The sequence below is a fragment of the Malus sylvestris genome, chromosome 10 (assembly GCF_916048215.2).
Source record: "Malus sylvestris chromosome 10, drMalSylv7.2, whole genome shotgun sequence".
In the NCBI taxonomy this organism is placed as follows: Eukaryota; Viridiplantae; Streptophyta; class Magnoliopsida; order Rosales; family Rosaceae; genus Malus; species Malus sylvestris.
Window position 1 is genome coordinate 8,541,367 of NC_062269.1, and position 13,341 is coordinate 8,554,707.

The 13,341-nt window shown below is 33.9% G+C and overlaps 1 protein-coding gene across 1 annotated transcript; it reads left to right on the forward strand.

Moving 5' to 3' along the window:
• The first annotated feature begins 8,230 nt into the window (after positions 1-8,230).
• On the forward strand, positions 8,231-9,717 carry LOC126584781 (protein SHI RELATED SEQUENCE 3). The gene is made up of 2 exons (XM_050249123.1): positions 8,231-8,927; positions 9,197-9,717. Exons 1-2 carry the CDS (start codon positions 8,624-8,626, stop codon positions 9,580-9,582), a joined length of 690 nt encoding a protein of 229 aa, XP_050105080.1. The 5' UTR covers positions 8,231-8,623; the 3' UTR covers positions 9,583-9,717.
• Positions 9,718-13,341: the final 3,624 nt, after the last annotated feature.

The following is a 13,341-nucleotide window of genomic DNA, read 5'->3' on the forward strand; positions in this document are numbered from 1 at the left end:
AATGAAGTAATCATCAACGATATGTTCGCTTTCGCAGTAGCCACTAAAATCATATTAAGCGATGACATTGAGCCCTGCTCTGTTGATGAATGCAAACAGAGACATGATTGGCCTAAATGGAAAGATGCAATCCAGACAGAATTAAATTCCTTGGAAAGGCGAAGTGTTTTTGGACCAGTAGTCCAAACCCTGCCTGGTGTGAACCCCGTATGTTACAAATGGGTATTCACAAGGAAATGCAACGAGAAAAACGAGATTGCAAGATATAAAGCAAGGCTCGTTGCACAAGGTTTTTCACAAAGACCTGGAATTAATTATGAAAAGACATACTCTCCTGTAATGGACGCAATTACGTTCCGTTACTTAATAAGTTTAATGGTTTCAAAGAAACTTGATATGCGACTTATGGATGTCATTACTGCGTATCTATATGGAGAATTAGATGCTAACATATATATAAAAGTCCCATAAGGACTTAAGTTGCATGAAACAACTAACAAACCACGAAGTATGTTCTCAATCAAATTAAGGCGATCGTTATATGGGCTGAAACAATCTGGGTGAATGTGGTATAATCATCTCAGAGAGTATTTGATCAAAGAAGGATATGCCAACAATGTCATATGCCCTTGTGTGTTCATTAAGAAATCAAATACTGGCTTCGCTATAGTGGCAATATATGTTGATGATATGAACCTAGTTGGAACTCCTAAAGGGCTCGATAAAACTGATGAGTATCTAAAAAGCGAATTTGAAATGAAAAACCTTGGGAAAACAAAATATTGTCTCGGCCTGCAGATCGAGCATTGTGCTATTGAAATTTTGGTCCATCAATCAGCTTACATTGAAAAAATACTGAAGCGATTTGGCATGGATAAGGCTTATCCACTTAGCACCCAAATGGTCGTTCGTTCTTGGGACATTAAGAAAGATCTTTTCCGTCCAAAAAAAAAAAAGATGATGAACTGGTCCTTGGTCCAGAAGTACCATATTTGAGTGCAATAGGTGCTTTATTGTATTTAGCACAATGTACTAGACCAGATATAGCTCTACTCCAACAATTCATCATTGGAAGGGAGTCAAAGATGTCTACGATACCTTCATTCGTAGGACAACAGACATGGGTCTTTTCTACTTAGACAAGTCCACAATTGACCAGATCCTTGTTGGATACGCAGATGCTAGTTTTCTCTCCGATCCGCATAAAGCCCGCTCACAAACTGGATATGTGTTCATTAATGGAGATACATCAATTTCATGGCGCTCAACGAAGCAAACATTAGTTGCTACATCTTCCAATCACTTGGAAATACTTGTTTTACATGAAGCAAGTCGTGAATGTTCTTGGTTAAGATCAATGATCCACCACATCTGGAATTCATGTGGTCTACCTTCAAAGACAGACACTCTAACTGTTATTCGTGAAGATAATGCAGTCTGTGTTGCCCAGATGAAGGAAGGATTCATCAAGGGCGATAAAACTAAACACATATCTCCAAGGTTTTTCAGTGCATATGAGCTTGAGAAGGCTAAAGTTATTGAAGTCAGACAAATCCGTTCCAATGAAAATTTGGCAAACTTGTTCACCAAATCTATACCAAAGTGCACATTTCAGAAGTTAGTGCAGGGAATCGGATTATTTCGGCTTACAAATTTGAAGAATGCGGAATCAAGGGAGATACAATTCAGGGGAGCATCCATGATACATGCATGTTGTACTCTTTTTCCTTCAATTAGGATTTTTCCCACTGGGTTTTTCCTATCAAGGTTTTAACGCGGCAACATAAACATGCTTAACACCATATATCAACAATCTAAGTAAAGTTGTACTCTTTTTCCTTCGCTATGGTTTTTTCCCACTGAGTTTTTCCAAGCAAGGTTTTAACGAGGCAACTTGTGTTGATATGTGGGCATCCAAGGGAGAGTGTTGTAAAGAGTGGGTATGTTTGCCCACATGTCTACAGTAAAGATTCATATGCTGAATAATGAAGTTTTTGTAAGTTTTCAAGGTAATTGCTCTATAAATGGAGCACTACGAGTGTTCAAAACACACGGATACAAAAGCAATAAGAGAAGAAAGATAAATTAGAATATTTTCTGCATTCTCCTATTTCTCTTTTACCTACAATCATTCTGTTATAGGTAATAAACAAAACAGTGTGATATATTACACCCTCTTCGATCTCGCTCTTAGCAAAGGTTATTTATCTAACTTTTGTCTATTTATAACACCACACTATTTTTAAAACAATAGTATAATCACCCACACTATTTCTGAAAGTGAATCAAAATAACTTACACTATTTCTGGAACTACAACATAATAATCCACACTATTTATGTATCTATAGCATATAACCCACACTATTTATCAAAGTGAACCAAAATAACCCACATTATTTCTAGAACTACAATGCAATAACCCACACTATTTCTAAAAATAAACCAAAATAACATATACTATTGCTAGAACTACAACATAATATTTCACACTATTTCTAAAACTACAGTATAATCACACACATTATTTTTGAAAGTGAACCAAAATAACTTACACTATTTATGAAACTACAACATAATAACCCACAATATTTATGGATCTACAGTATAATAACACACATTATTTTTGAAAGTGAACCAAAATAACCCACATTATTTCTGGAACTACAATGTAATAACCCACACTATTTCTAAAGTAAACCAAAATAATATACACTATTACTGGAACTACAACATAATAATCCACACTATTCTGAAACTACAGTATAATCACCCACACTCTTTTTGAAAGTGAACCAAAATAACTTACATTATTTCTGAAACTACTGCATAATAACCTACACTTTTTCTAGAATTACAACATAATAATCCAAAATCTTTTTTAAAGTGAACCAAAATAACCTACATTATTTCTGAAACTACAACATAAAAACCCACACTTTTTCTGGAATTACAGCATATGAACCCACACTATTTCTGAAACTACAACATAATAACCACACTATTTGTGGAAAGTGAACCAAAATACCCATACTATTTCTAAAACTACAACATAACAACCCACACTATTTCTGAAATTGATCCAAAATAACTCACACTATTTATTAAAGGTAACAAAATAAACACCATTTATGGAATTAAAACTAAATAACTCAAACTAATTCTAGTTTTGAACAAAAAATAACGCACACTATTCCTGGAACTATAGCAAAATTATACATTATTTATGAAACTGAAGAAAACACACTTTCTCATGGTTATAAAAGATGTTAGGTGCTAATCAGGTGACAAAATGAGGTTTAGGAAGATTAGGCAGATGTAAAGTAAACTTATCTATCTTTGGTGCCTTGGTAATTTTCATAGAATAAGATGAAAGTTTAAATAATTACAACTCCGTAATACTTTACAAAATATTTATCAGAAATCATATGAATTTATTGTAAATTTAAAACAAAAAAAAAGCATTTGAATGTGACAAAAAAAAAGCATTTGAATGTGAAAAGCATTTCAACAACAATTTAAAAAAAATTAAATAAAAAATGAAGGGAGCACTGAGATGCGACGCCTGGAGGGAGGTGGGGCCCCACACCATTTCTTAAGCATGTTGGGATGCTAGCTGTTCAAATTACATTGGAAAGCGAATTACTAAAACATTAAATATGAAAGAGTGACAGCAAATGGGATGGAAATGAAGACAGAAACTTTTATTCTTCCTCTCTTTCCGTTAGCGGTAATTATCGAAAGTTATATTTGAGTGTGTTGGGCTTTGTATTCCAGCCCGGGTATAATTTTATGACCTTTGTCCTTATGGTTAAATTTTAGAAGCTTTTGGTTAAACAATATTTTAGGCTGGTTTTTGGTTAAAATTGTTTTATTCCAGGTTATTTTCATTAAAATTTTCTAAAATAAACTACAAATACCGAGACTTTTTAAAATAAAATCCCACACTTGGCTCCTCTAACAAGTGATTAAGTTGTGGATGATAATAGCAATGTTAGACCACTGACCGTCTTTCTGAAATTTAATTGTCTTTAAACAAATGTTCTCTCTCCTTTTTATGTGTGCTTAGCTTGTTTTGTAATTGACAAGTCGTATTTTGTTGTGTCGTGCGCTAAATGAGCTAGAAACTTGTGTCATGCAGCATTTCATTTTACACATCTTCAGCTCGTATTTTGTGTGTCACTTTTGAAGGTCGAGCCTACTCAAATTTGCATGAAATGACACCATTTGGCGCTGAAAGTTGGCCAATTCTATAATCACATAATTATGTCCTACCGCCACAAATTTTTATTCATTTTGTCACTTACTAGAAGCAGTGCCCTCAGCCATCAATTCGTTTTCAATGGCAAAGCATTCTTTAGAGCAGTAAATCAACAATCCCAATTTGTTTTGAGTCAAGGTGTCAGTGATTAGATTTGTGTGATCACCAATAACAAGCTATTACTATGAGAGCAAATTTTCGCCTTAGATTGAATTGACGAAAACCCACACACACAAGAAAAGAGACAAACGTAGCTAGACTAACACTGGTGTGTAAGGCATAAAGACTGTATGAAGTAATAAAAGTGTGAGTGAGAATTCTTAATTACCGGAATAAAATTGTTGGCATTCACTATTTATAGAGAATTGAGGAGTTAACCCTAGCGTCCAGTTTCGTTCTCTACACACCGAGGAATATTCCTTTGAGATTCTTGGAATATGCTTTGTAAAGTCTAGCCATGCTAAGAGATTGATAAGCAAGCCCATTACATATCAGGGTGATCTGCATAAGTCAAGTGGCGATCGACATAGACTGTTTGCGATGAATTGGACTGGGGGGCCTGTTGATTTTGGGCTTCTAGGACCTTCGTAGAGAATGTGACATGTTACTCCGTTGGAGTTCAACTAATGGTCTGCGTATTCCGTCAAGGACAAAGTAGATATATTTGATAAGTTGTACACATGATGTGTTCCTATTGGTCGGAATTTATTCCCACAATCATGTTGTTACATGTGAGAGTAATTTGAAGTTGGACATACCAAAATACAAAGATGTTGGTGTGTGAGAGTAAGTTGAGATTATCAAGTAAGTGGAGTCACCTGCCTCACTGAAGTTTTCCTACCTTAGCACATACGGGTGACAACAATGAACCAAATGAAATCGGTTTGTCAGGACAATTTAAATAGCAGCAGCCAAAACCACACCAATTCCATCTCCTTTCGTAGATAACTTGATTGAATTTAACTTTTGGGAGGCGTTTAATTCACCGGACTAGGACTTGATTAGGCTATTCACCAATTCTAACTTGGATTAACCATGGGTCTAATTAACAATTGGGTAAGTTGGAATTATACCTTTTCCATGTGGGCTTATTTTAGATCATTTAACATGAAAGGACTAAATAGAACCAACCTAACCCAAATCAATCAGTCAATTAGTCCAAGCCTTTGGAGTATTTTGTAGTAAACTAATTTGGAGAGTTCTAGAGTGACTTAATTTGATTGCGTAATGGTTGTGAAAAAAGGAATTAATGCCGTTATATACTTTAAACTGCCTTTTTACTCTTATAGTTGGACCTCGTTTTCATCCCTAATTTGAAGAGACCTCTTACTTAAATATATACATTACAAACTTTTTTTCTTGAGATTATATTGTCAAATCATTATTTAACTGTAAATTTGAACAACACATTTAGACAAAAATAAAATGAATTAATGAAAAAAAAAACTCACAATTGTGACAACTTGAGTTATCTCATTGCAATAGGTAAATACTGAGAGAAAATAAAATGCAAAAGGATTAATGTTTTGGACGAGTGGTGTGTTCAACAGTACTTGGTAGGTCACTAAGGTACCGTTTGGTACGTGGGACGGGACAGGACGGAACGGGACGTGCCGTTCCGTCCCACGTTTGGTACGCCTAAAAACTGTGGAACGGGTTGTCCCATGGGACGAAATTTGGCTGATTTTTCGTTCCAACTCTTCCCCTGGAATGACTCGTTCCACATCCGTGGAACACAAATTTATAATATTTTATGACAAAATTTCTCCTTATCTTTTTCAATATTTACATCATCTGTTCCGTCCTGTTCCGTCTCGTCCGGTCCCGTCCTGTCCCGTTCCGTCCCGTCTGCGTACCAAACGGTACCTAAGGGTGCGTTTGGTACGCAGACGGGACGGAACGGGACGGAACGAAGGTGTAATTTTTGAAAAAGACATGGGGTATATTTGTCTTAAAATGGTAAAACATTGTGTTCCATAGACGTGGAACAAACCCGTTCCATGGGGGAGGTGGGACGCAAAAACACCCAAAATCTGTCCCGTGGAACAGCCCGTTCCACCCATTTTTGGAGCACCAAACGCGGGACGGAACGCCTCGTCCCGTTCCGTCCCGTCCCGTCCCACGTACCAAACGCACCCTAAGAGTAAGCTCAAACACAGTTGGTGGAAGATCTTTCTGCTGGTACTTACTGTTCATATAATGCGCGCACTCAAACTCCAGAAACACCTGACGCCCCATCTGCCCGGCCCCTACAACAAATTGGCCATACTACCACGAGATGAAGACATGTATGTAAAACCATAAATTATTGCAAAATTTTAGAAGAAGATAAAAGATAAATCAAGACAAAAGAGAAATGCAAAGTTGAGGAGGAAGGAGGTCAGAAATCATTGCGAGTTTTCGGGTGCAAGGACGAATATATGTAAAAGCTGAAATACTTGTAGGCTGTGTATAGTTGCATATAGTACCTTGGCTTAGATGAATGAGAAAATTTGTGGCTCTAGGCAAGTTAGCTGTAGCAATATTTACTATTGGTACTGTTTATATTAAACTGATTGACATCAGATACTATTCCTTGATGCTTTGGCTTAAAGGAAAGGAGAAACAGAAAGAAATATGTGCGCGTGTTGTATATGTAGTGCAAAAAATGTCTTCTCTTATCATACAACCTAGCAACGTAAGCATCCTATGTTAACTGTCAGCAGTGTGGAACTTGATTGGTTTATAGGTTGTGAGATAAAGTTACATACGAATTATATTTAGAAGGAAAAAAAATTCTGTTGGGATTCTATTCTATATAGCCTTCTACATATTACAATGTCAGAGCTAACATAATCAATAATTCATATTCACAGTTGACAACTTTACATTGTCAAGTCGTCTTTCAACTTAAAGTATGTAGTAGAGTTTTAGAGTTCTAACACATATAGACTTAAAAGGAAGATTAACTCGATACATAAATCTAAAGTAACTAGTTAGATATAGACAAAACATTCTAATAAGTAACTGACGTGGCTTTGATTCGTAGTGGTAGTCATGGTTTAGGGTTATAGGTTTACATTAGGGTTTTGATTATTGCGGGTTGTACGAACTTGGCTTTGAGTCTTGCTTATATGGTGGGAGTAGGATTCTCTCCTCTTTTTTTTCTCCTTCTCTTCTATTTGAACGGTTATGGTTAAAACACGTCAATATCTTATATTAATTTTATATAAAAAGAGAAAGACAAAAGATAGAATGTGAGAGGATGTGAGAGAAATGGATGAAAAGATGAGAAGAGAAAATTCTAGTCCTATATGGTGTGACATGGGCTTTCCTTTTTCGAGTTTATTACTTAGTGTCTGTAGACGTCTTGTGGGGTCAAAGTTTTTCTAATGCAATATTATTTCTTCTAACAAAAATTAAAATATTAGCTCTCGAAACTCTAGCATAGTCTTCAAGTTCATTTTCGACATAAACCTTAACTTCGATAAAACATTGTATCTATACTGAGAATAATATATTTTTGTTGGACTTACATCGCTAGACGAATACTATTGTTTATGATGAATCTAAGCATCACATGTTACGTTTGGATCAACATGATCAATGGATCGGATCCACAATACGAAAACATATGAACTCATGTTGTCGATAAAAGAACATTTCCTCAAGCATGCATTATTTATTATTTAAAATTATAATTTGGTAGTGAACCAAAGGTAATCTGGTAGGGAAAATGGTTTCCCTACACCATTTTTCTATATTTTTGTTATTTCTGACATTTAAATTGAATAACGCTCATAAAAACAAAAAACAAAAATAATAAATAACTTTGTGAGAATCCGGAAGAATGGTGGGCATAAACTTTTTCTCCTTAATTAACTTCACAACAAGACAAAGATACACTTCCAAAACACAACCATGCTTTTGAATTATCATCAATGTTATCTTTAAAGTTTAAAGAAGCACCGACCTTTTCCACATCTCTTTGATCTCTCTCTCTCTCTCTCTCTCTAGTATCTTTTTTTTCTTGCAACTGCCAGGTAAGACTTTGCTGAAAGACACAGTGAAGAGGGAGTGAGAACAAGAGTTTGCTTCAAAGCTAGAATTGATGGGGGCGTCAACTTGCATTACTTTTAATGGTGCAATTCTACTACTTTCCAACTATTGATCTCCTTTTGAACTACACAACTCCTATTAATTGTCTACCACTTAACAAGCAAAAAAGCTGCTGGCCTCACACAACCCACAAACACAAATTAAACCCAAAACCCCCAAACACTCAGATTGAAAATCATCAAAACTATATATCGAAATTCCAATGATTTTATTATACAATTAAGGGTTACAACTCTTAATTATAGATAGACATGAAGAAATTAAGATGGTGAGGCAAGGAAGAGGAGGAAGAGAAGAAGAAATAATGGGTTCCAGATGCCAAGACTGTGGGAATCAATCAAAGAAGGAGTGTGTGTACATGAGATGCAGGACTTGCTGTAAGAGCAAAGGGTTTCACTGCCAAACTCACTTCAAAAGTACTTGGGTTCCTGTCCACAGAAGGCGCCACGCTCATCACCAACAGCTTCCTTCTATTGATCCACAGCACCCACCTCACCTTCATCAAGGGCACAACTACAACCCTAGGAGGACAGCAGCTGGACACGTCATCACCAATCCCTCTTCATCTGGTACTTGTATTACTATTTAATTCATATGTATAGATCATGATTTTTTCTTGAGGAGGTTGACGAATGTGATCTCCGTGTACTAACCCTAACAGTGTTCTTTCCCTTTACTCTTATACTAGCTAGTACTATACCACTGTTTAGGAATATTGTAATTCTTTCTTCAGACAAACACATCGATATAATTTTTCCTTGATTCTTTGTATAAAATGAACATCAATTTTAATATAAATATTATTTTTCATCTTGCTAATATGGGTTGTGTATTTTAGGGCAAAATCAACAGGTTAACAATTTTCCAGCAGAAGTGAATTCCATGGCCAATTTTCGCTGTGTTCGAGTGCGCTCCGTGGAGGATACGGTCAATCAGCAGGCTTATCAGACAAGTATGGTAATCGGGGGGCATGTGTTCAAAGGTATACTTTATGATCAAGGCCCTGATTACACCACTGCAGCTGGCCAAAGTTCCAGCTCCCAGCATGTAATGAATAAGCAAACTAGTAATTTTATTAATGCTGCTGCTTCTGCTTCAAATATTACTGCTTCCACTCCATCAGCTGCTGCAGATCATCAAGTGCCACATCATCATCAACTTCCTTCTTCTTATCCGTTGATTCCTTTTAATGCATTCATGCCTGGTACGCAATTTTTCCTTTAACCCAAAATAATGATGAGCCTTAACTAGGTTCTCTGTAATTGGTTCTTGTATTTAAAAAATAAGGATACATGATTAATTATGTAATAATAATAGTTTTCATACGATCATCCTAACCATTTTTATTTATACAGTAAAGCCTCTATATATACATAATGTTTGGTCAAATCAATTTTATAACTTTTTGGGGGTTATTACTTAATAGAGGTGCAGCTAAAAAGTTTAATTTTACTTGGTTTTTGTTAACGAAATTTGTATGGATACAAAGAGCTACTAATGGAACACGTCAATTTCCAAGATGTAACATTGGAAAAAGAATGACACCCAATCTTAGAAATCTATTGCATATATGTATGTAGTACTCTCTTTAATGTTTCTCTATAAACATGTTTGAGAAGCTGAGAACTTTATGGTTTCACCAAGAACTTGTCTATGTTGATGGGTATTACGTACCAGCAAGCTCAAAGGTGTGATATCAACTCTAAAAAATAAATTTGTCTCAAACAATTATACAATTTTTTTTTAGTTCATCTTAAACTTTTATTCGTGACATGTCATATTTTTGCACTTACTGACAATAATTATTATATGGAAGTGAATTTTCTTAATACAGGACCTAGAAAAATTATTACTTATTATAATGTGGAGTTTATTCCTATATATAACTAGTCTAAATTTTTTAAACTAAATTTGCAAACCAAATGATGTGGTTGTAGATGACTGGATTACTAATTAAGTGTTGATTAACACACTTGTTTTTTATTGGTAACACATCATTTAGTTTGCAATTTGATTTAAAATATTTGGTCTCCCTAACATTACCCGTATACTATATATATGTTCCACCAAATATTGGAGTGTAAATAATGAAGGAGACCAAAGATCAAATCCCCTCCTTATTAAGTTATATAAATAGCAAGATACATAGTATGTGTCATTGTAGATTTATATACAGCACATTCATATATACCAAAGTAAGAAACACATAAATTAAAAAAATGAAGAAGCTAGATGAGCTTTAATTAATTAATTACATATACTTATGTTTGTTTCAAAATTCAATGTTTACATTATGTGATGGTGTTCTCTGTGATATTCTCTCTGTGAAATGTTGTTGTATGTATATCTGCATACAAGAAAATTTTGAAATTTGTCTTCTTGCATAGTTTTTTATGGTTAATTCTCATCTTCAAGGCTAATATACTTGTAAAGTATAATTGTTTATGAACTTCGAAACCACTTTTCTCCAGCATTTCCGTTTCTTTGCCGGTTTGATGCAATGTCTGGAGCAGTGAAGCATGTTTTTGTTTTATAAAAATCTCAAGTACTTTGCATGTGCATCAAACTACATATATTTACAATTAACCAAAACATCCAAGAAAATGTATACATACAGAGACACGATCTCAGAGGCCTGAAGCAGTGAAGCATGGCCCATATAGAATTCAAGGAATTGCTGCTCATCAAAAGCTGGTTTTGTTTATTTTAATAATTTGGATCGATATTATACAAAATTCAAAAACGTTAATTGTTATTCATTTTGCACATAATGTTTGTTATTTTTCTTGAAAAAACGTTTTTTTTTTGCTAGAAAATAAAATTTATTTATTGATAAAACATGTGTCTACAAGTTTCAATATAAAGTTTCTAACAAAAAAAAAAAATCTCTATAAAGTGTAGCACTAACATGCATACTTAATAATTATTCAAAGTGGGTATCATATAATTATATTCTAATTTTTTCACAGTTAGGGGAATCATAAGGTTTGGATATTTTATTATTAAAAGTACAAAAAAAAAAAAAAAAACTCATATAATTGGAGCATCTTTTTGTGAACTGAAACTTTAAGCACTAATTAATTAAACAAATCCCCATGCCTAATTTTTTTTTTAATCTTTTATGCTAAAAAGACATTCACACATTTATTATATACAGGAAAAGATATATATATACACTTCTAAATGCCACTAGCTCTGGAATATATCCTTAGTGCTGGAAAAAGATAGAGACATTGCAGGAGTATAAACGATAAAAGTTATTTTTTATCATTGTAGTGTATTTTCGTAGTGTAGGAATCCATACTGGATTACTTGCCAATTGTAGTCATATGAAATTGAAAAAGTTGGACAAAAGGCTTCAATTCGAAGACATGTTGGCAAGTTTGGATGGAGGAAGGAGGGAAAAAAAAAACAAATATATGCATGAGGTACGGCAATCTTTATAGCTTTCGATTAAAAGGGTTTGTAAAGAACAATGCTTGTCTATTCAAAGATGAGTAGGAACTTCTACTCAAAACTCTTCTTGTTCAAATCACAGAGCTTTGTGCTTATGATCAGAACCGTTTATATTATAAATCACATTGTAAAGATCATTTATATAAAAAATGAATAAAACTAAGGTTGTTTAGTTAATCTATTCTAGCAAATACATAGACGGTTTGTAATGCTTTTACCAATTCCGTCCATTTTTTTTTTTTTACAGTTCGATGACTAAACGACCTTAGTTTTAGTTGATTTTTTACAAGGGGGATATTTATAGAGTGATTTATAATATGAACGGTTCTGATTATAAAAATAGAGTTCTATAAATCGACAACGAATAATTTTGAGTAAGAACTTATGCTTTGAGTAGCCAATTGTTCGTTTGTAAATTATGATTGTTTATTTTTATTCTTTTATTCTTTTTTAGGTGTTAATAAACTTTGTCATCCTGAAAGCAAATGATACATTGAAATGCGTCATGAACCATATGCAAGCACCAAATGAACTAAATTACCAACCAAAAGACGCTTGAAAGCATATGATATATTGCTCTTATTCTTTAATTTTACATACACATGGAGGAGAAACTATCATTTTGTTTAGTATAGGGGATTGAGTTTGAATGGATAACATTCTAAATTCAAGACATATTGAAGGTAGATGAGAATGATTCTTCATTTTGAGAGGAGACATGAAGAAAACTTCTCCCTTCCAATCCTCCCGAATGATTGGAATGGATAAGTTTTTTTCTTGACTAATCATTATTCTACCTCTAAGTTGGTCACAGTTTCATTTCTTCTTTAAAACATATCTTGAATTAGTATCTTATCTATCCCAATTCAATCATGTATACCAAACGAGTCCAATGAGAAGTGATAAATGCTGGATACGACTTCTCTTTTAACCCAATTTCCTCCTAATCTATCTAATTAATCTGTTTTTAATGACTACTGACTAACCTAGCTAGATGAACATATATTAAAAGACGTTTTTTAATTTCCTTCATGTAAATAGTAGATTTTCACAATGAAAAATTGTATATAAATATGTGTATATATATTAATGTACTGTTTTTTCAATGAAAAACCATATATTACAGAGAGGCTGCTTTAATCTGTGCTTCAATTAGAAGTATAGAAAAATGTTTGACCTTGTTAATTAAACTACCAAAGTCTTTCATAAATTATGTTGGAAAACATCAGCATAAAGTTGTAAATCCACAAACTAGTTAGCATATCCTTTTTTAAAGGTCTCATATTTATATAAACACTGTATACATGATCATTAAGATATTCTTATCTCTACTAGTAGCTACTGTGGAATAAAACCTAATTAATTACAAAACAGAATGTTAAGCTTTGCAATTTCAACGAATAATATGAATATTTCTGTAACCAAAACCTAGAAATGGCATATATAAGTAAAATATAAATACAAACCATTCAAGTGGTGCTGTACATGTACGATGATCAATTTGCATACCCTGTCATGGTTTTTTGC

What these genes read in the sequence shown, in the direction of transcription:
- LOC126584781 (XM_050249123.1), top strand. Translation starts at nt 8,624, where the DNA reads ATGGTGAGGCAAGGAAGAGGAGGAAGAGAAGAAGAAATAATGGGTTCC. An exon ending in CACCAATCCCTCTTCATCTG is followed by an intron (nt 8,928 to 9,196) that starts GTACTTGTATTA and finishes TGTGTATTTTAG; the next exon opens with GGCAAAATCAACAGGTTAAC.